This window comes from Lycorma delicatula, chromosome 8, assembly GCF_047948215.1.
Source record: "Lycorma delicatula isolate Av1 chromosome 8, ASM4794821v1, whole genome shotgun sequence".
Classification (NCBI taxonomy): Eukaryota; Metazoa; Arthropoda; class Insecta; order Hemiptera; family Fulgoridae; genus Lycorma; species Lycorma delicatula.
In genome coordinates, this window is record NC_134462.1 from 13852668 (window position 1) to 13876088 (window position 23421).

At 30.4% G+C, this 23421-nt stretch overlaps 2 protein-coding genes across 2 annotated transcripts in view; one reads left to right on the forward strand and one right to left on the reverse strand.

The window, feature by feature from the left end:
• Positions 1–1330: 1330 nt before the first annotated feature.
• LOC142329127 (uncharacterized) overlaps positions 1331–23421 on the reverse strand; it is a 134932-nt gene continuing 112841 nt past the window's right edge. Inside the window, exons 3-5 of the mRNA XM_075373464.1 lie at positions 6063–6257; positions 2865–2980; positions 1331–1488 (exon numbers count right to left, since the gene is read on the reverse strand). Coding sequence (XP_075229579.1) covers positions 1331–1488; positions 2865–2980; positions 6063–6257 — 469 coding nt within the window. The remainder of the gene's footprint in view (positions 1489–2864; positions 2981–6062; positions 6258–23421) is intronic.
• LOC142329089 (uncharacterized) lies at positions 7736–21496 on the forward strand. Its single transcript, XM_075373427.1, has 5 exons — positions 7736–7790; positions 13236–13407; positions 13831–13908; positions 16110–16253; positions 21255–21496. Exons 1-5 carry the CDS (start codon positions 7736–7738, stop codon positions 21256–21258), a joined length of 453 nt encoding a protein of 150 aa, XP_075229542.1. The 3' UTR covers positions 21259–21496.

The window sequence follows — 23421 nt, forward strand, 5'->3', positions numbered from 1 at the left end:
TGGTACTGGTAGGTCTGGACCATGAGGAATCGAGCGTAAAGCAGATGGCATATTTGGATAAACAATTCTTTTTATATTCTTCAAATTGAAACTGCAAACATCAGTCGAACAAAAGTAACAATCATTGGTATGATTTTGTGGCTCTTGCCACATCACTGGAACTCCAAATCTGAAAGCTTCTTGTTCATCCTTTGACCTTCAGCACATGTGTAGCAAATGTAGTGGGGTGCACCTTGATCTCCTACTTTCACTCTAAAATACTAAATATGAAACTTGTTATATTTATTTTTTACCTTTCCACCATTAACTCACCACAAATATAACAAAAAGAATCTGCAGAATTTTTTGCAGCCTCTTGAAACCATTCTGAAAATGGAAAGTTTGCTTTTTGGCCTGAAAATATATTTTCTATAGCCAAAAATGAGTTTGATCACAGAAACTTAATTTACCAAGCTGATGGTTGAAACAGCCGCCAATAAACATGTTACATCTTGTTAAGTCTTGTCACAACCTGTCAGCCAAACTCTTCCACAATCTCATCATCTTAACCCCCAACCACCTTTTCAGACTACCCAACTGTTTAGGTATAAGTATGCATACTACAAGCCAAGAAAGTAATTTATTATTTAAAAAAATGTTTTATGACAGTGTCTGAAAAGTTTTGTCCCTCAAGATGAAGATGTTAGCACTTGTCAATAAAAGTTTAGAAATGTATTTGCACTTGCATTGTAAGGTACTCATTAAAATGTTAACCATTTTGGATGCTCAGTTGTTTGATAATCATCTGAGTAAGTTACTGTATGTATTTTTGTAAAACTGGAAAAAATCAAATATCATACTGTGATTAACTACTTGCATTTGAAAGGCAATATACTTATACAAATTAAAACTGAATTAGATGCTGCTTACAGGGACTCTGTCCCATCATTTGCCACCGTGAAAAGATGGGCCGCTGAATTTAAACATTGTCGTACCAGCTTGGTTGATGACTAGCATTTGGGACGGCCAAAAACTGCAACCACCACAGTCATCAATGAAAAAGTTCACCAAATGGTACTGGACGACGGACGAATTAAGGTTAGAGAGATATCAGAGGCTATAGGCATATCAGAAAGAATGTGTTTGTCATAAATTAACTGAAGAATTGGATATACATAAAGTATCCATGCGATGTGTGCCACATTTGCTCACTCTGGACCAAAAGTGCATTCAAATGAACATTTCTAAAGCTCTGCTGGAGCAGTTTAAGCAAAATGAATCAGATTTTTTTCATCAATTCATATAAACACGTACAGAATACAATACCACGTACAGAAAAAATAAAAGTTTTCTAGCAGGTTATAAAAGCACTTCCTAGAGTTATCAGGATACTATTAGTGACTACACCAAAGTTAGCTTCAAAATCAGCCCAACCTTCATCTGCTGAAGCTACAGGGCCACCAGCCCATGGGTCTTGAGTACTGTCAACAGCACCACTACTACACCAAACTATAAAAAACAAACAGATTAAAAAAAATTGTATCAAATAAACAATTTTAATTAATGTAAAGGAATATAAATGCATACACTTTCAGATGACATCACAAGATGAGTAATTTTTTTATTTTTACAAAAAGAAAAAGGAAAGGGATTTCAACATAAAATATGCTATATTATTTATCTCTTTATAGTAGTTTTGTATTATACGCAGTCTCTACTGCAATAAATTTATTATTTATTCATACATAAATATGAACACACAAGGTTGCTTTAGCTAACACAGGAACAAGTGAAAAATTGAAAGGTGTAATAACTACCAACAGGAAACAATAAAAGTTATGATTCGATGATGATAATGCTGTTTTGAAAAAACAAGCAAAAAACAAGCTAGAAGAAATTTTGAATGATTAGCTTGAATTTATTGATGGGAGGGGAATTAAATTTTAAAATATATAAAAAGTTGCAGAATTAAGCAATTAAGGTAGAAAAATTACAAAAAAGGTCATAAGTTAGAGTTCAATCAAGAAGAGGTATCATGCAGAAAAGTTTTCTAACATCAAGTTTGAACCAAAAAAAGACAAAAAGATGTTCTTAAAAATACTTGTATGAAGTATAATGATTTATGGTAACGTAATATTGGCAATAGGAAAAGCAAAAAAGAAAACCTTTGATATGTGATTTTACAGATGAATGTTAAAATTAGATGGGTTGTTAAAAAGTACAAAATGAAAACGTCTTAGGATGAAAGAATCCTAACAAGAGACCTTTCTGGACAGAATCTTATAATGAAATGTAGTAGATAAGTAGACAATTGGCAATTTGTTGAGTCATCTAGATTTAGTTAATTTGATGATAGAGGAACTAAAAAGGGTAAAAGCTGTAGAAAAAAATCAGAATATTATAAAACAGATAACTTAGGGTGCAGGATAGAATAATTATGACAAAGTTAAAAGATTTCTGCCTAACAGAAAGGAATGAAGAGTAGCATCATTAGTTGAATGTAATAATGTTTAATGCAGTTTTTTTTTCTTTTCTTTTTTTTTGGAAACAAAAGTAATTTTGTGTGGTAACTTGGAGGAATTCAGGATTCTCCTTTTTTCCCCTTAATATTATTAGTTATCAATACCTGATAATATCATAATCATGAGTCATTCATGTGACGATTATAAGGTTACCATTTTTCCATTCAGTGACTCTTCAGAAATTTTCTGAGCAGCCCAAAACTTTCACTAAAGTATTTGTTGATACCTTATCTCTCTAATAATAAAACTTAATCCTTTTTAAGGAGCCTGGAAAAGTTATTTTAACTTTATAATTCATACAAGGTCCTGTATTGGACTTAACTGTAATATCTTTTTGTGAATATATTAATAAAAAAAAATTACCATCAGATGCCTGATCAATTTCCATATGTGAACCCTCTTCTCTTCCTTCAGGCCCAGGACGTTCTTCATCATCTGAACTGTTGTAGTTAGCTGCCTCCTCATCACCATTCCACATTCTAAATAAGAAATCCCCAACAATACTATTAATCATATCCCTCAACAATACTATAAATCATGTCCTGCTCTATAGAAAATTAAAGCAGTATGTACCCAAGCATACATTTCTCTGTGCAGTATAAATGGAGCAAATTCATAGCAATCAACTGATCTCAAAACCAAGGTTTAATGATTAATTTTACATATAATTTTTATTGTTAGTATAACTTCACAAATTAATGAAGGTTTTATTCTGTTTTATCACTTTTGAATTAAGAAAAAAAATTGCTAATTTTAAATCAAAGCTCCCTTATGTATTTAACTGCAAAAGAATAGTGCAATTAATATTTTTTCAAAGAACAATGCCTGTGGTAAGAAAGACTATTTTGTTTCTATTACTAATTAATAATAAAAACATGAATTCATATCAGTTCAGTAATGAAATTACATATCAACGGGACTTCAAATTACTTAATAAGTCCTACACCTGCTTAGCCACTAGGCCAGCAATTATTTAGATAGACAACAAATAGTTAAAGGTCTAGTCAATATTTTTAGTATTTTTTCCTGCTTACTTTGATTTATAAGTAACTTTACACAGAAATTAAACAATAAAAATCGATAAAAATAAGCAAGTTGAAGGAGTAAACGAAGATATGTTTTATTACAAAGCAAAAAAATACATAAAAAAAACTTATCATATTTATACATCACTTAATACTTTTCTTTAATGAATTTAATTTAATTTTTTAATATTTATATTAATAAAAGATGAATTATTTTCCAATATCCTGACAAATTTCTTGTGAAAAGCATAAAAATTATTTATATGTAAATCTGTGTCTCTTGTAAAGATTTCTTTTATCTATCTTCAGGTTTTTTTATTTTCTGTTTTTGTAATTTCTGAAGTAGTCTATTCAATGTAATATATTTAATAAATGGAAAAGTTATAATAATGGATATGTAAAAATCCTGGATAAACGTACTCACTGATACAGACTGTTTCATATAAGAGGGCAGTTAGGAAAGTAACCTCTGTTGCAGTATAGCCCTAGTAGTAGTGTTAGTGGCACCGCCATTGACACATTGACTCTCTGAATCAGTGTGCTTCCAGTTATGTCAGTGTGACTTTAACCCGTTTGCTTGGTTATAACCTAAAAACATGAGCACTGCAAAAGAAAATCCTGTGAAATGCGAGATGCGTGCAGTCATAAGGTTTTCATTGGGCACAAAATGTTTTGGCAGCAGACATCAATCATCAGTTGCGTACTGTGTATGAGTCAAACATTATGAGTAATGGTGTAGTGCAGCAATGGATTTTTTAGAAAGGAAAGGACTAACATCCAAGAAGAATGGTAGACCTTCTGCTGCGAGAGATGATCCTATCAGTGAAATTGATGAAAAAGTTGTGAAAATCGAAGATTCACAATCTCTGAACTTTCTGAACAATTCCTGCAAATTTCTCATGCAGTTTTGTACGAGACTGTCACCGACAAATTAGGCTACTGGAAGTTCTGTGCTTGGTGGGTTCCAAAAATAATTACAGATCCATTGAACCAAACAAATGGGCTTTGCCTTATACTTACTTCATGCTTTGGCACAAAAGGAGAAAGTTTTTTGAAGAGAACTGTAACTGGGGATAAAAGTTGGCTGGCCTATGCAAATACCAAAGCAAAACAACAGTCAATGGCCTGGGGCCATATCCATTCTCCATGCAAGCCAAAGAAATTCCACTGAACTTTATCAGAGAGGAAGGTTGTGGCTATCGATTTTTGGGATGCCAAGGAAGTTTTAGAAAATTTTATGGAATGTGGTACAATGATCACTTTAGCAGACTACTGTGAAACTTTGACAAAACTTAGGCAAGTCATTCAGAACAAACATCGTGGGTATACTGTCATTCAGTGTTGTTTTTTTGCATGACAACAATCATCCTCACAGTGTTTGAAGAACTCAAGAACGTCTGAATCAATTCCAATGGGACATTTTTATCATCACCCTTACAGCCCAGACTTGGTGCTGAGTGACTTACACTTCTTCACTTTCATGAAGAAATGGCTTGTTGCAGCACTTCAATGACAATGACGAACTTCAAAATGGCATGAAAGTACCCAGGCAGCTGAATTTTATGAAGGTATTGGTAAATTAGTGAAACACTATGAGAAATGCTCGAGTCTAAATGATGACTATGTTGAAAATTAGTTAAAAGCTGTAGGATTTTATTTATAGCTAAACAGAGGTTACTTTCCAAATCACCCTCGTATTTCATTTGGTTTTAGTTAAAATAATATGTGTAAAAAGTAATTCCCTTTTACTTGTAGTAATCTTTATTCCAAGAATAAATAAACATAGTTTTGAATATAATCTAGAAAAAGATTTAGTTTACTACAGTTCTTTAAAATCTGAATGATATAATTAAAGAGCATGCATCTTTTTTTCAAAAAGCAGCCACATCAAGATTCATTTTTACAAGCGCCATCAAACGTTGAACACACTACCTAGCAGTATCATCAATAACTGCAATCTTATGTATCTGTTCTTAAAATTAAAAAGATATTGTTTGAGAATTACTAATGCCAAGAATGGTTGCCAAGATATAGAGCTATTTGTGTTCAGGAGTACTTAAGATAAACAAGTTTGGGTGAAGTTTTTGCTCATCAATATTAACATTTTCTTAACAAACTGTACAGCTGTAGAATTCTCCAGATATTCTTGAAACACTGTGTGAAGTCAAATACAGAAAAAGTAAAAAACATTCTCTGATAAAGGTGTGTGTCTTTTATAAAATCTAAATAGATTTAGCATCTCCAGTAATGAAAATACTACAAATGGATGGTAATAATGTTTATGAACTATCCCTTTATTGCACTAATGCATATTGAATAGTATAACCATTACGAATGCAAAGTTTTTTATTGTAAAACAGTGATATAAGAGTGAAGTCAGGAAATTAACATGACCAATTTGAAATTTTTAATAACTCAAGTATAAAAAAAAAGGAAAAAAGAAGGTTTATACACACAGAATAATTAAGTATAGACAGAATATAAGCAATTCACTTTCACTAATCTGGTGAATAATTAATTATACAGACGTACAAACCTATTAGTAGGGCTTAAACTGTGGAAGGTAGACCACTCTTTATCATCATCTTCATCTTCCTCATCATTTTCATCATCATTGCTAAGAGTATTAAGCCGCCCAGAACAGACCTGCTTGAATAGCTCAGCTTGTCGTTCTATTTCATCTTCTTCAGCCATGTTAAATGGAAGATTGGTAAGCTGATCAACGGGGGGGCTGTAAATTACAAACAAGCATTATAAACTGAATAGTTCTTGAAAAAAAAAACTACTGAGTTAATAAGCATTGAAATACAATTTTCTAACGTTCAATATTTTAGTAATTAATAACTTTGAATTTTGGATTGTCTAACTATTCTTAACAATTACATGATCATATGAACCACATTAATACTAAATTGAATTTACTAAAACTTTATCTGAATTTCAGTACTTTTTTGCAGTATTATAATCTATTGCAATTTTGTTTTAAAAAGTCAATGCTTAAATTAAACTTGGGCAAATTTACCAAATTATAGCTTTAGGTTGTTTTCTAGTTACATGATATTTTAATGTTGAGTCTACAATGCCAGTAAAATATATATATATATCAGTAACAAAACATAATTATACACATTTAATATCAATGGCTTGGGTGTTAACAACCCTAAAGTCAGTATAAAAATCACTTTTGGAAATAACCACTAGCTCTAGTCTTAAGATTTTGAGCTTGTAAAAATCTTTCTTTTATTCTTTCAAATTGTATTTACTAAATAAATAACATTTAAGAAAGATCAGTTTTCCTTCAAAAATAATTTATCGTATGTAATTATAAGAAATTGGATAAGGCATTAATCTTATAAAACCTGTATTTCTTAGAACATTTAGTTTTGAAGAAATAAAAACAAAACGTGCTTAGAAATTTTATTCTACGAAAACATCAAATTTTTCATAAAAAGTAGTCCTCATCCATCAATTTATTATAAAAGGAGAAAAAGAAGTCAAAATTGTGAGAAGTTCAATAAAATGTTGATTCTGTATGACTTACTTTTTACTTAAAAACACTTTAGTATTGCAAGAAAACCCAAATAGGGAAATTGGATAACACTTCTAATTATGATTCACATTTTATCATGAAAGAACTGGACTACGATGAAAAACGAATTACCGTGATTCCAAACTCTACCAAAAAGTACATTTCCTTTTCGAAGAGTATAAATGACCTTGTGCTTCATCAATACGTATCGCTTTATGACTTCCAGCCTTGATGGTCTTGTAAAATCCCTCCCAATCGAAAAATTTAATAACATCAAAAAGTTTTTTAACCAATTGGAAATGAACATAGTTACTCGAAAAAGGAGTTTATCCGTACAAGTACGGATAAATTCACATAAGAAAAAAACCTCTCTCCCACCGAAAGAGAAATTCTACAGCAATCTGAAGAGGACTACGAGCATGCAAAAAGAGTGTGGGACCATTTAAAAATAAATATGTTGGCCGAGTACAGCAATCTCTACCTCAAATGCGACGTGCTGCTCCTGTCTGACATTTTCGAAAATTTTAGATCTTTATGTTTGAGGGAGTACAGATTAGACTGTGTACATTACTTCATTGTACCTGGATTCTCATTCAATGCAATGTTGCATAAAACAAGACACCAACTCAAACTGATTACAGACTGTGACATCTACATGCTTCTAGAAAAACGAATCCGCAATGGTATTTTGGGTTGTTACAAAATTTCCAGAGGCCAATAAACCATATCTCCCAGGTGGGTACGATCTCAGTCAACCGTACAAATACCTCATGTACCTGGAATGATTTGATATATACTTCAGTAGATGTCAAATATCCTCTGCATCTCCATGATGCGCACAGCGATTTACCCTTTTTGCTTACAAATGAGGTCTCTCCAATATCAGAGTATCCTAAAATCATACCAACACTATGGAACAAATTGAAATATATGTCATTTCTCCACCCTAAAACAGGCAATTAGAAACAGACTTTAGGTGACCAAAGTCCATAAAATGTTGCAGTCTCCCTGGTTGAAGGAATACATCGAACTCAATGAATAATGTCGTGTTTGGAAAATTTATAGAGAATGTCAGAAAAAGGATCAACATCAAATTAGTGTCCTCTAAAAATAGTCTGGTTGTACTAATCAGTGAAGAACCAACTTTCCAGGATAGGATCATTTGCAATGAAACCTTATGTGCTGTTCAGTGCACTAAGGAAAAGCTATATTTTGACAAACCGATATGTTTGGGTCTGTCTGTGCTAGATATGAACGTGACCCTTATGTACAACTTCAATTACAATGTAATGAAAAGAAAGTACAGATCAAAAATCTCCCTCTTATACATGAATACATGACCTCACATGATTTCTATTAAGACCTCCAAGATAAAACTTTCTCAAAATATTTTGACACATCTGACTTCCCCATCCCTGCCACTCGCTAAAAAATAAGTTTTGGGGGAAATTCTTGTTAGTATTGTTTTTGTTTTGTTAGTGTTTTATCATTTTAGTTATTTTGTTGTTAGGTTTATTTTCGTGTTATTGTTTTTTATTTCACGTTTGTGTTGCATGTAAATTCACTTTAACTTTCAGGTAGGTAGGTAGGTAGGTGATTCACTTTCTTTCGCAACTATAGTTTTCAGTCTTGCTTGAGACTAGAGATGTGTTTTGTTATTTTTAACCACCACCAATGGAAATGTCATAGTGGCATTCACATCGGTGGCAACCTGGGCCAAGGCAACAGAGATGTCATATGCTGAGGTGTAAAAGATGATCTCCAGTAAAGCCCATCAGGGCTAGGTAAAACTGGCCTATCAGGCATGAGTATATAACTCAGTTTCTTACCGGTCACGGGGCCTTCAGGAGTAGACCGGATGGGTTTGGACTGGTGGATTCAGGTCTTTGCCCGCAGTGTAGGATTCAGTATGATGCCTTCCATGTACTGTATGAGTGCATCAAATACGATCTGGAGTTGCACCGCAGTAATTTATCGACTGGATAACATCGAAGCAATGCTTGACATCAGTCAAAACTGGAAGGACTGGGCTGAATGGTCAGTAGAGGGTGTCTTCCCCAAGGGGATCAGGATGTTTCCCTCCATTTCAAGTATTGGCTGAAAATATCTTTGTTTTTACAGGTTATGTGTATTGCTTACCTATTTTATTTTGGTTTCTTCTAGTGTAAGTGATCATGTGATTTTGTTAATAAATTTAGAAAAGTAGCATTTAACTCCTAAGAAAAGAAGTAAGATAATAACACTCAATGAACATACTCGTATGACTCAAAGGCAGATAGCAGCAGAGTGTAAGGTTAGTCTAGGTGTACTTAATAAGACAATTAGACAAAATCTTGAGATGGGAACAATTTCACAATAAAGTGAAAAGGTAGCTGTGGAAGAAAAAGTAAAACCACCTAGATGATGCGATTTTACGTAGAATAAGTAAAATTAAACCTCACAAAAATAGTTTTGAGTTACAAAAAGACTTGGAATCAGCTGGTGTGAAAATTCGCAATTCTACTGTACGTAGAAGACTTCTGAAAAGTGGTCGCAAACCACAACGGCCTATAAGAAAACAACTTCTCACTGACACAAGAAGAAGAAAGGCTTCTTTGGGCCAACAAAAAATACAAAAACTGAAGTGCTGAGATTTGGAGAAAAGTCCTTTTTGCTGATAAGAGTCATTTTCTAGCATGTTACATGTGCGAAGAAGCAGTGAAGCGATGACGATCGGGTTTTGCCAAAAACACATGAAACAAGTTGTGAAACATCCTTTAAAGATGTTTTGGGGATGCTTCAGTTACTAAAACCTAAAATTGTAGTACCCATCTCTTGAATGATAAACAGTGAAAAGTACGTCCAATTATTGGAAAACAGAGCTCTACCAGAACTACAAAAACTTGCAGATTTACTTGAAATTGAAAGCCTTGTTTTTCAACAAGATTTGGCCCCCTGCCACTCATTAAAAAGAAAGTTAAGCTTTTCATGTCTCAAAAAGGGATTCAGTGTTTGTGCTGGCTTGGAAATTCACCAGACCTGAACCAACTGAAAATTTATGGGAGAAGATGATTTGGTATGGTTTTATGATCAAGAAATTAAAGAAATATGTAAAAAAAACTTATGGATTCAATACCTAAAAGATTTGAAATGGTTATTAAAGAGCTAGGAGGAAGTATTAAAAAATACTGTAATAAACATTTCTTTTTATGTAATAAATTTGATTATTTTTGAAAATATACTCTTGTTCACATTAATTTGCACAAGGCTGTAGAACCTGTTTTTAGATGTAATTCAACAAAAAAAATAATTTGGAACAGAGATGAAAGTAGGTGAATTAGAATGTATTTTTTTATGTTGAATCTTGAAGTGAAACCAGTTTTTCTTCATCACCCTCAAATTTTTTGTTATGACCCTTTAGAATATTGAAAACCTTCTTAAATAATTGAATGCAAAAATAATAATTACAATTAATATTCCTATCCTTTATTTTCCAGACATTTATGTTTATCTTAATTTCTTTTTTATTTTCCTTTGTGTTAAGAGAAGCCTTATCATTTTATCATCCAGCAATGGTCACTCATTGTAGATTCATCCCATCTGCCTTGATAATGTTAGAACCTTTTTGATTGTTGATTGCTGTCACCCAAGTTTAAAGGGAAAAAGTCCAAATGAGAATGTAAAAAATGGATTTTCAATGACATTCTGCAGCCTAAATTTCTGTAATTCATGCTGATCATAGTTTTCAGCTTTTTTGTTTACAAGAAAACCAGTAATGACATCTTTGAATGACTTCCATGCTGCTAGTCCTTTAGGATTCAGTTTTCTGTTAAATATATTTTCACAAATTAATTTTCTTATATTTGACCCAATGAATATTCCCTCTTTTAATTTGGCTTCACTTAATTGTGAAAAAACCTCAGCTAAATATTTAAAGCAGTCTCCATCTTTATCTAATACTTTTACAAAGTTCTTCATTAGGAGGCCTAGTTATATGTGTAGAGGTGGTAAAATAATACGATCTGCTTCGACAAGGGAAATATTGACAACATTTTCCTTTCTTGGGGTAAACTGGTTTCTTTTTGGCCAGTTTTTAACGGCGTAGTGTTTATCTGTAGCCTGACTGTTCCATGAACACAAGAAACATATATTTTGTAAAGCCACTCTGGAGACTGAGAAAAAGCCCACGTTCAGGTCAGCAATGATTCGCCATGAGTGTTCATCATAGTTAATAGTTTTTCAAATTTTTCACATACTTTAATATGTTTCTTTCATTCCTACAACATTTGCTACCAGTATAGAAGAAAATTTATTTGAATAGCTTCTTTTTGACATGTCTATTATAAATGCCAATCATTAATAACATATTCAATCTCCAGTTCACACATTAGCCCCCTAAAATCATGGCAGGAACAAATTAAACTCTCTTCTAAAATATTTCAGTAAATTTTCATTTCAATTTCTATATATAGAAATTTTAGTATCCTTGTTTAATAAATTCCTTTCTTTAAGACGTGATCCTAGGAGTTGTGCATGTTGTTTTGATAAATGTAAGTCACAGGTCACTCAGTTCTGCTTGTGTGATGAAGTGAGGTTTAGTATTTGATTCTTCTGGGATGTAATTAATATCTATTGAAGTTGAAGATTCATCAGTTGAGCCTTCAGAAATTTCTTTCCAAGAACTTGTGGAATAATCTGTAAATCAACACTATGAAGTACTGGTCTCATAGCTGAATGAACATTTGGATATACAATGCTGCTTTTATTGTTTGAATTGAAACTAGTAACATTTGTTAAGTAAAAATTTGTTAAGCATCATAATGGTTAGTAGGCTCTCGCCAAATCATAGGTACAGCAAAAGGCTAATGTTCTTTTTTCTCTTTTAACCAGTGGGTTAGTTTAATACAGCACTTGATACATGCTACATGTGGAGCCCAGGATATATCTTGGTCTTCCGAGTCAAAATAATGTTTGTAATCAGTTTTCTGACTTTTTGTGGTGAATTCTCTGCAAACATAACAAAAAATATTTAGAGAATTTGTATAAGCCCGATTTTTATCCATTGTAAAATTCAAAATGTTTTAATGAATGAAAGTAAACTGAAAAATATTACAAAAATGCTTCCTTAATTACAAAAATAATTAAGTTTTAATTTAAAAATACTTAATTACTTAAAATACTTCATAAAATTGTTTCACCATGGAGTGCAATAAAACACAACATGAAACACACACACACACACAGAACTTAACAAATCTTGATGTTCAATAAAATAATACCAAAAGTTGTTCTGTCAAAAATCTTTCACTAAATTTATGGCATCATTTATGAAACAATCTTTATGTGTATGATAAAACCACTACCACGACTAAAGAACACAGCAAGTCATATCAAAAGCTGAACTCATACTGAAGAAAATTTCATGATGTTCAATTACTCATTACTTGACTCACAGATATGTCTATACATGTCTGGCTTGACATGAAATGACTGACTGTTCTGTATCATATATAGGTCTATAGCATGCATCACAATATAAATCAGATGTGAATAAGCAAACATACAGACATACTAATTTATTTGACCAATGTTATCATACAGTTCATTATGATGACTCTTATAGTTAAATGCCCCTGTTAGCATTTATATTTGAATGAAATGAAAGTGTGGGCATAATGTTATAAAATTCTTTGGGCATTATAATTGTTATAAAATAACAATTATATGTTGATTGAAAATAAATATTTATCCCTGAATAAAAGTAAAATTTTATCTAAGAGAAAAATAAAGAGAAAGGACATGAGAGTATGTTATCTTAGAGAAATTCAGTGTGGAAGAATAGTGTAAAGTGAATGTTTAGAAAGTGAGAAAGTTACTGGTTTTTCTGATCGATCCAGATAAATCAGACCACTCTGACAAAAGACATGGGTAGTAAGAAGGAGAAATGACCAGTTGCCATTTGAAACAGAGTATTAACAACCATTAAAAACTTTATGGTTATTTTTTAGTGCATGTATGGTTAATCGTGATATAATACACATAATATACTGGTAATGTTTCTGTGTGTTACCAATTAAGAAAATTAACTAAGACTTAACAACTAACCAATTTTTTTTTAAATATCATACCTTCACTTTTATTTGTGAAATTTAATTTTTTTTTAAACTATCTTATTGTTCATCGTTACATTTTTGTTTATAGATAATACTAGCAGTCTTGATAGATCAGATCCAACTGGTTCAACTTCAACTGATTTATCTTCCGTCCCTACTACTAGTAATACAAGTGATTCTACTTTATCTGTTGCTCTTTCTAAAGAATCTGTAACCAATACATCTACTACTAAACCAGAAACAACAAGTTCATTTCTTAGGTAAGTTTGTCAGTTATTTTTCTCAGTGTTTTATATTTCTTTTATTTTTTGACAGTAGATTCGAAACTTGGCTATGAAGTTTGTCTGCCATTGTATTGGAAATTTTTATCACAGATATTAGTAGTAAGTTTTCTTCTGTTCATTTTAAAATAAAATTGAGTTCATTTAAATTCTAAAATAATTTTATACGTTTCAAAAATATTGAGCAAGTAGAGCAAGTAGAATGAAAATTCTTGATTACTAAAAAAATCCACCAACCCATTGAAAATATTTTAGGAGTCCATTGGTTTTGGTTCAAAGTATTAAATATATATTTATTCTTTAAATTGAATCTACTTTTGTAAAAATAGTTACTTTTTGTCCTGTACACATTTGATGTGTTGCAGTATTCTGATATAATTCATTGTGATTTTCTTGCTTTAGTGACAGTAATGCTAATCCCAGTGCAGTTGTAAATAGTGGATTAAATGATGAAGATCAACAGCTAATGGATAATTTTAGGTAAGTACTTTATCGTTATAGTTTGTGGTTAACTGATTGTTATATGTTTTGGTATTAATTTTACTATTGTAATTTATAGCTTCAAAGAATTGTTGAAGTCTTCTAATTACTGCCAAAATTAATTTAAGTTTGTAAATATTTAGTATTAATCATTATTTAGCTGTTATATTCTTGTAAAGGAATTAATCACTTACCCTATAATTCTTGGTGTTGTAAACCTTACCAATGCTGCTTAGCTTTATAACAATTAATGATTGGTGGACTAATGAAGATTGAACTAGCCTTTTGCATGGTAACTATAAGAATTACATTACAATTTACATTTGCATTAATACATTTTATTAAATTAATATACTATGATTTCTGATTGATATCTCACATTACCATGCTAATCCTACTGAAATGGAAGTGATACCTTAACCCTGTCCACCTCAGATGCTGACTTTATAAAGAACATATTACTTTTGTTGAAAGTAAGTGATTGATGGCTGTTGTTTGGAGCCTCACTTGTATCAAAGCTATAAGACTAGGACAGATAATGCAAAACAACAAATTCATATACTCTGTTTTGTTATCAAACAATGTAGTTTATAAACTGCTTCAACTAAGGAAAAATGTATGCATGAAATTAAACCTGGTCATCCACAAAACATTGCCACATCTCAACCATGTATCATTATAGGCATTAATAGGAAACACAAAATGTCTCAGTAATGTTTTATCGACAGTTTGTAAACACAGTTAATACTATATTGATGGGCGAGACACCTGTACATGTTACAGGAGGTAAGGAAAATATTTTTTGGCCTGAATAAACTGCATTCCTTACAACAGCTGAAGTGTCTCAAGGAGTTACATCCTGAAAATCAAAGTGTATGAAATAATGGCATTTTACCAAAGATAAGGTTGCAGAATGAAGTTCACTAAAGGCATTTTCAATGGCTAATGATCATAGCAGGTTATATCAATTAAAATATATGTTCATATAATTCTGCTTTTTTCTATACATATTGATGTTAAAGTCTTTTTATTAATTGTTATAGGTGAAAATTGTTAGCTTTAGTAAAATAATTTATACTTTCAATGTATACATACTATTAATTCATAATTTTTTTGCAAAAATACTTTATGTACTGCTATTAATTATTGAGAATTTGTAAGATTCATTCTATGTTTACCACAGTCCTTAAGTTGATCAGAACAACTGCAATCATTACATACATATATATCAGCATAAATATCATAACAATGTACTGGAGAATAATATAATAGTATATTATTTTACTGTTAAAACTCACAGATGAATATTTAGTTTTAATAAATCAATTAAAATGTATTGCATTCATTGAAACTGATCTGACAAAATTATATCACCTGCCTGATGTTAAACACATATGCTTCCTGGTATAGCAAACCAGATTATGCAAATATGTACACCATCAATTGCTATCTAGATGATCCAGAGGCTATTATTCTTGTCCTGTCCATGTAGACTGTAGAAAAAATGAAGTGCTGCTCACCAATCAACATTCTTCTAGCGTACTCATCCCAAGGATTTGAAAATTAACCACCTTTCTGCAGCTGATAGTGCTGCATATTTTGTGGAATAGACCTTATCCTGAGCCCACTCTGAACTTTAGGAATGACCAACTATACTGCAATTAGTAATCATAGTCCAACTGGTACATCACACAAAGTAGCAGCTTCACTGAATCAACAAACTACAGAAACCTGGGCTGGCTCAGGTCTATTATGATTTTGTGTGGTAACCCAAGCTTTTTTTTTAATGCCAGTAAATATACCTTCAAAGAGATAACTTAGGTAGACACTGCACATTTGAAACTGCATGTAGAGAACAATAGGAAGCACCATTACTTTCATAATTCTACACCTAAGTCTGGCTGTACAGTAAAAAATAGTTTGATGTTATTCCGTTATTATACAAGACTTTTTATCAGATTTGTACATGAATCTACACCCAAGTCCATATCTGCCTGAATTTATTGTCTAAGGCTGGCCATCAACTAAAGTGGGAGTTGAGAGTTTATTTCTCATTGAGAAAAAATATAATCGCTGTGGTCTAGAAACAGAAAGTGATCATTCATTCTGACGATCACATTATAAAGGTTATACACTGGTTGTAAGTATAGATTTTTGTAACAAGTGATATTTGAGTGTTTATTATAATGTGTTATGTATAGGTTCCTATCAAGTCAAGGTATGATGGCTGCTACTAATGGAGAAATAACTGTTGAGCAAAACAGCAAAATAGAAGATGATAAAAAATCAGCTGATATCCAAGAAGCTAAACAGCCTGAAGATAAACTACAGCCTCAGCCTGATTTGTAAGTAATGATATTGTGTAATAACCATTTATTTTATTATGTCAAATGCGCTAAAAAAAAAAGAAGCAAATTGCTGAAGTTATATTTTACTTAAATCTACTAATTACTTGCTACAATCGGCATGTGTTGTGGTAAGGTCTCATTTTCTTGTTTTAATGTCTCTGAGATTGAAATAATTTAATATTTTCTTTTCTTTTTATTGCCAATCTTTTTTTAATTGAAATCAAAAATAGAAAATGGTGTTAAATAATTAATCTGTTTGCATATACATATTTTATTCCATCCCACACACTCTAGTCCTATGCTATTCTATACCGGATACTTCATCCTCATATCTTTTTCATTTCTTCATCCTAGCTCTGGTATGCCTTACTAAATCTGTCAAATCCTGTAGGTACTATTAAATCAATCTTTTTGGCCATCTTTCATATGTAGTTCTTACTATATGACCAATTTTGTGCCATTTCCTTATCATTTCTTTACCAAATTAATTAATTTTGTCTGCCCAAGGATGATTCGATCTTCAAATTATTTTACTAGTAATTTATTTTATTTTTTCGAGTTATTTTACTAGTTGTTGGTTTCCTATATCTGGATGTTATAATTTTATTACTTTAACTAATTTCTATGTCAACATCTAAAAAATTTATTTTTCTGTATAAGTCCGTTTTGAAGGTAAATTTTAAATTATAAGAATTAGTTTTTTTAAATTATTAAATGTTCATTATTTATAATAGGTTCATAGACTATCAAAATTTCATTAACATACCGAACCCATAATTGAATTTTATGAATGTGGGTAATACCATAGACACCATCCTATTCTCAAACTCTGAAATAAATTTCGGACATAACTGCCAATAATGGAAATCCCATTGGCAAAGTATTATCTTGTGTTTAAAATTTGCTCTTAAACTCAACATAATTTTGTTGATATGTATTTCTAATGATGATTTATTATCGATAAATTTCAGGTCTTGATTATTAATTTTCAATGTATTTCTTATTACACATATATTTGGATACAAATTTAAAAATAATAGAAATTGTAAAAGGGTGTGTTAATAATAAAAAATTAAATCAAATATTTTAGAAAAATAAACAAGAATATACAAGGCCACATGAAATATTTTATTTTAATTTTTTGATTACATATTTTTATAATGTGCAACAATTTTAATGTGTTTGAGTTTAATGTGTGATTTTAAACATTTTTACTAACTGACGAGGTAAACCCTCAAAAGCATTATTAAAGTGGAAAAACAATAAGCATAAGAGGGATTATTGAATTCTGTAATGTTGGTGGAAAACTGTGTTATACTTTTGTCTGTGATATATATATATATATATATATTTTTTTTTTTCGTGTGCAAAACTTGGTCATACTAATATTCAATTTTATCCATTTTTAATATTTGCATATGATGTATCTTCTCGTGCTTCGATGCTTGTATGTTTTATTTTAACACCTTTTATTATCACTATTAATCCTTCACCTCTTTTTATATAGCTGTCTTGGTCAATAACCACTTAAGACCCCAAATAACGGCTACTTAAGGAGGTTTTATCATATTCAATAGTATTAAGTGATAGTAGTAAAGATTGAGCTTCAGTTAGATGAATGTGTTTATTTACAACATAGTGAAAAGCATGTACTGTATTTTCTTTTCTACATGACACTAATGATAATGTAAGACTGCAATTACTTTTTCATACTGTAGAATTGAATAGAACAATAATGGATCATATGTAGAATTGTTCTTGCATTATATATAAATAGTATTAGGAGTAAAATTAGTCACTTATTTGGCGATTTTGAATAGTTTTCATAGGATAATAGCAAAAAACAAATAATACAAACAGAATAATAACTATTTAATGATGATATTAACAATCTATGTACTTTTCTGTTCACAATGGTGAAAATCATAAAAATCACACTTTGAGTGGTTCAAGTAGCTTATTTCTATATCTAGCCATTGGGCTAGAACACATGTTATTTATAAAGTATTTTCTATTAGTAAAAAATGAAAACCAACCAAGATTCTAATATCTTGACATTTAAAAATCAGTGAATCACGAAATTCTAAACAAAACTAGTCAATAAATTTAAATTCATGTATATGTTGAGTGACTGGTTTTGTATCTCAGAAAAATATTTAAATTATTAACAGATTTAGGTTGAATAAGGAATATTTAGACTGAATTAGAGATTTGAAAAAATTAAGAGGTAATTTTTTTATCTTAATTAAGATGTGATGGAAAGGTACTTGAAAGGGGTTGGACTTGATATAAAATTGTTTTTATGTTAAAATGTTAAAATAACAATATCAGGAAATACTTTGAAAACTGTAATACTGAAATACTTTTGAACAACATTTTGATTGAAATGCACCACTATATCTAATAATTTTATTTTTATACATTTTTTAACTTCTCCTTTTCTAAGTGGTTTCATATTTCTTATTACTATTTTTTAATGTAACATTATCAGAGTATAATAAGTTTTAAAATCATATTGCAGAGTGAATGAGTTAAACTCTAACTTCGAAAAGAAGTATTTCTATACTTCAACTTTTTATGACATGTCGAACCTATATTTCTTCTAAAGTGAATATGATGGAAATAGTTTTCAATGTTTATCAAAGAGGTAGAGTTAACATTTTTTTTTGTTCAAACGGTTCAAAATGAATAGGTATGGTCAACAAGAAATCATTATGGAACTATATATTATAACCAAAAAGTATAGGATTAAGAATGAATAATTTTCAACTTTATCACTAGGGAAAAAAAATAAATTATTAGCTCTGGCAAATTTCTAAGAAAACTTTAACCTAGCTGCCAAATTTGCAAACACTAAAAGTAAATATTAAATGATTAGTTTTCCCCACACCAGAGTAATGTATTTTATAGTTCAATCCAAAGGTGAAATGGGTTGGGCGATAGAGTTACACTTAATTACTTTCAGCTGTTTAAGGAATGTTTGAAAATTAATAACAATATTTAAAAACATATATATATATATATATACAAAAATCGCAACTGGATACAGAACTACAACTCTTAAATTAAAAAGTTAAAAAACTCTATTACAGAGCAGAAAAAATAGTTTTTAAAAACTACATAAAATGTAGTTTTATGTAGTTTTTGTATTTTATGTTTTTGTATTTCTTCAATACAAAAACATAAGAATTAAATACATTAGCTCTTCATGTTTCATAAAACTATAATAGGTGTAGTATACCACTTTGTGTAATGATGAATGCTAAATTTTAAATTAGGTAGTCTTGTGTCTGATTTCCATGAATCTGATTCTTCATCTTCCTCATTAAAATAAATGAGTAATCATGTATTACTTGGTAATGAAAAAATAATTTATTGGTACGTGAGAAGAAAAGGATACCAGATATTCTGGACATTTCAAAGAATTAATATGACACTAATATACATAACAAAATGTTAAAAAATGCAAGTTAATATGAAAAAAGCTTAAGTTTAGAGTCTTGCACTATAATAGAAATAAATAATAAAATTTTAATTTTGTACATCAATTATTATATAATTTACTTTTATAAACAACCACAAAGTACTTTATAAAACTGATTAAAAATAAAGGTAGAATATGAACAGTATTACCAATAGAATATTAGGAACTTTTACAATGATCATACAATAGAATTATAGAGAATATAATGGAATGGCAAATAGGACAACAAAAAAGTAGAGAACTGAATGTTTGAAAATGCTGGACAAAAAGAAAACATTTAGAAAAGATAAAATAAATTTAGAAAATATTTAAGAAAGATATTTAGGGACTTGCTGCCAACTGCAAGTCACTAAATATCTTCGTTGGCACGTAATTAAAAACGTTCAGTCTTTTTTTGAACAAACCTCTTACAGTCCAATTCAGGTAAAAGTACATTCATGCAATGCAATGAGCACACTATACTGCATGCAAGTAATACAGTTTTAAAGGGACCCAACTAATAAAAAAATGTTGAAAGTAAATAAATATGAAAATCTAACCCTATAAGAAATTACATGGAATATAGTCTTAAAAATACATTTAATAATAATTAATAACTCATATGAATCCTCAACGATTTTTTTTTTTTTGTTGGAGTGAAAAACACTTTGGTGTCATCATTACCCGGGTACGATATTTGTTCTCTAAAAAACTGGACACTTAAAAATTAATTAAAAAACTAAAAACCCTGACACGCAAAAATATATACTCAAAGTAAAAGGGAGTATAAAGCGCTCCCTGCAAAAATAAAAACTAATAAGAAATAAACTGAAATAAAAAATGTTATGGTATTTTTATGTATTTATGTATGTATATGTGAAAAACCTATTGTATACAAATAAATATGACTGACAAATATAAATGGGGATGTAGACAAACACATGAACAAGCATATATACATAACAGTATGTGTGATTTCATTTATGCACTGCAACAACTGTTTACATGACATGTAATATTATGTATGAACTGGATAATTTAATGAATAATAAAAAAAAAGTGGGTTCTGAAAATTAGGTAACCTTGTGGAATCGAATTTATATGCCAATGATACGTGTAGCTGGATCACCTTGGGATGATCTAGATCAAATCTCTCATACATAACATTATATGTTATATGTTGTAATGTTATATGTCCTTATGTATATTCTTAAATGTACTGTAAAAGAATTTAAAAATTTCCTAAAAATCTTATTAAATCTATATTAGAATTTCCTGAATACAAATGTAAACTGTTAATGATTTATTAACAGTTTACATTAAACTGTTAATAAATCAGTTATGCATATGATGAATCATAAAATAACTGAATAACTAGACCAAAGAAAGATAAAGAGATCTTCAATAACATGCAAATTCCTATATAATGGAGATATTAATTTCACTTTTATTATGGTTAAATTGACAAAACTGTTATTTTTTTGTTTTTTCATCAGTATACAAGTAAAAATAACAATTTTGTTCTTTCTTTACAGGTGATCACAGTTTTGTTTGGAACTGGTTATCTCACAAAGAAAACAACTGATGAAACTGTCAACCACACTTAAGAATTTATTTTCAGGATGTACCATGCTTAAAGGATTTTAACAATCGAGTCATTAAGAGATGAATCAACAGGTAACCCAGTCATCTAGTAAATATGATCTGAAGATTTTCAACCTTTGTTTTTGTGTAACTCAGCACAGTATTTCAATAGAAAGGATCTTATTATGCTTCTATCACTATTTTTAATAAATTATAAATCCATGTAACACATGTATTTTATTAGAATGATGGATATATTTTCAATTCCAGTAAACAAGTCTTTAAGATAAAACTAATTAAAAAATTATAAAATAACATTAAAGAATAACATTAATTTTTTTTGTTTATATGTATACATATGTGCTCAAACAATCTTCATTAACGCCTTCTTAATTATCATTATATCATTGTATTTGGATTTCACTTATTTATTATTTTTAATTATTAATCAAAACATTTAGGTAAACATTTCTATTTTTACTTTATAATCAATCTGTATTTAGTGGTGCAGGTCTTACAAAAGTTTTAACACAGTTTCTTTTGACCTATCTCATTTTTTTATCTAAAAACTTAATTTTTTCGCTTATTTTAATATAAATTTATGAAGTACTACAAAACCAAACAAAAATAATATTTTCAAAATGATAAAAATGAATTTAATCAATGGAAAATCATCACACACAATTATACTAGCAAATAAAACATGTATGTTCTGTACTATATCGAAAGCATGTTTTATTTATGATTCTGTAATTGCTTTTTCCTTTTTATTACTATTTCTTAAAAAAAAAAGTTGAAGTAGGCTTCAATTATACAAGCAACTAATGAAGTCAAAACTTGGCTAAATTTATATGGAGAAATTGATGCATGATACTGAATTTATATTAACGCGCGCGCGCGCACACACACACACACACACACACACACACACGATGGCTCTCTAAGGAGAAAAACAAGTAGATTGCATGGTCCAGCTGGAATGTACAACACTTTTTTTTTATTTACCACACATTTTAATAAATCCATAAGAAAATACTAAACTCACTTTAATAGAGAGTTAAAGAAAATAGCATTATAAAACAATTATTTACATTTAAACAACACAAAAAAATAATTTTTCTGTTAGATGTATTTTTGACACTCTAAGGACATTTTCATTTCAACATACAGTAACATCAAAAGCAGTTGAAATACAAAAATTACTTAACTGAATAATTAATCGGATACCAACTGACATAAACATTCAAAAAATGAAATGTCTTAGTTTCTGCATATAAAGAGGGACAAAAATAAAGTATGGAATGTCTTAACTTCTTGGGGCAAGCCTCAGCTACTGGATGGATTGCAGGTGGCAGATAGCAAATGACTTCCAGATATGAAGGGTAGCTCTAATAAGATTTATTCAAATAAACAGTCCCAAAGTGAGGCCATATTGGAAGATGTGATGGGATACTCTGCAGCAAGGTAAAAAAAGGAAGTCGCACATATCCGTTAATGATGTGGAGACACGTTAATGATGTGGAGACACGTTAAGTATGTGCTGCCATTAAATAGAACAGCTGAAGGTAAATGGTCGATGGTCTGAGGGGCAGAAGAGTAATTCATTCCCGATGGCAATGAGGACAAATGAATCTGGAGTTAACCCTGACAACAAATACTGTAGGCTTGGCTACAATGAGGTGGCATGCCTACCATGAAGAGTTCACAGCGTAGTGCTCATAATGCAGCCTGGGAAAATCTTATTACTGGCAAGCATTTATTGGCCTCAGAAATGTGTAGGACTAATCAGATTAAAAGAATTGGAACGTAAAATCTAAAAATAAATGGATATCGGAAACAATTAAGATCACTACTTAGAGTGTCAGGGGGGGAAGTGTCAATATAAGAGTGTCAATATAAGGAGATGGAATTGGTTACGAAGTTACAAGAAAATAAGAAAAAATTGGCAGGTGTAATGGAAACAAGAAAGAAGTTGAAAAGGAGCTACTACAGAGGCAATTATTTGATGTTGTATAGTAAGGTTAACCAGACACAGTAAGCTACTAGAGATGTTGCTCTTTTAATTGATAAAAGTTTGGAAGAAAAAGTTAGAGATTACAAGCTGGTGAACAATAGGAG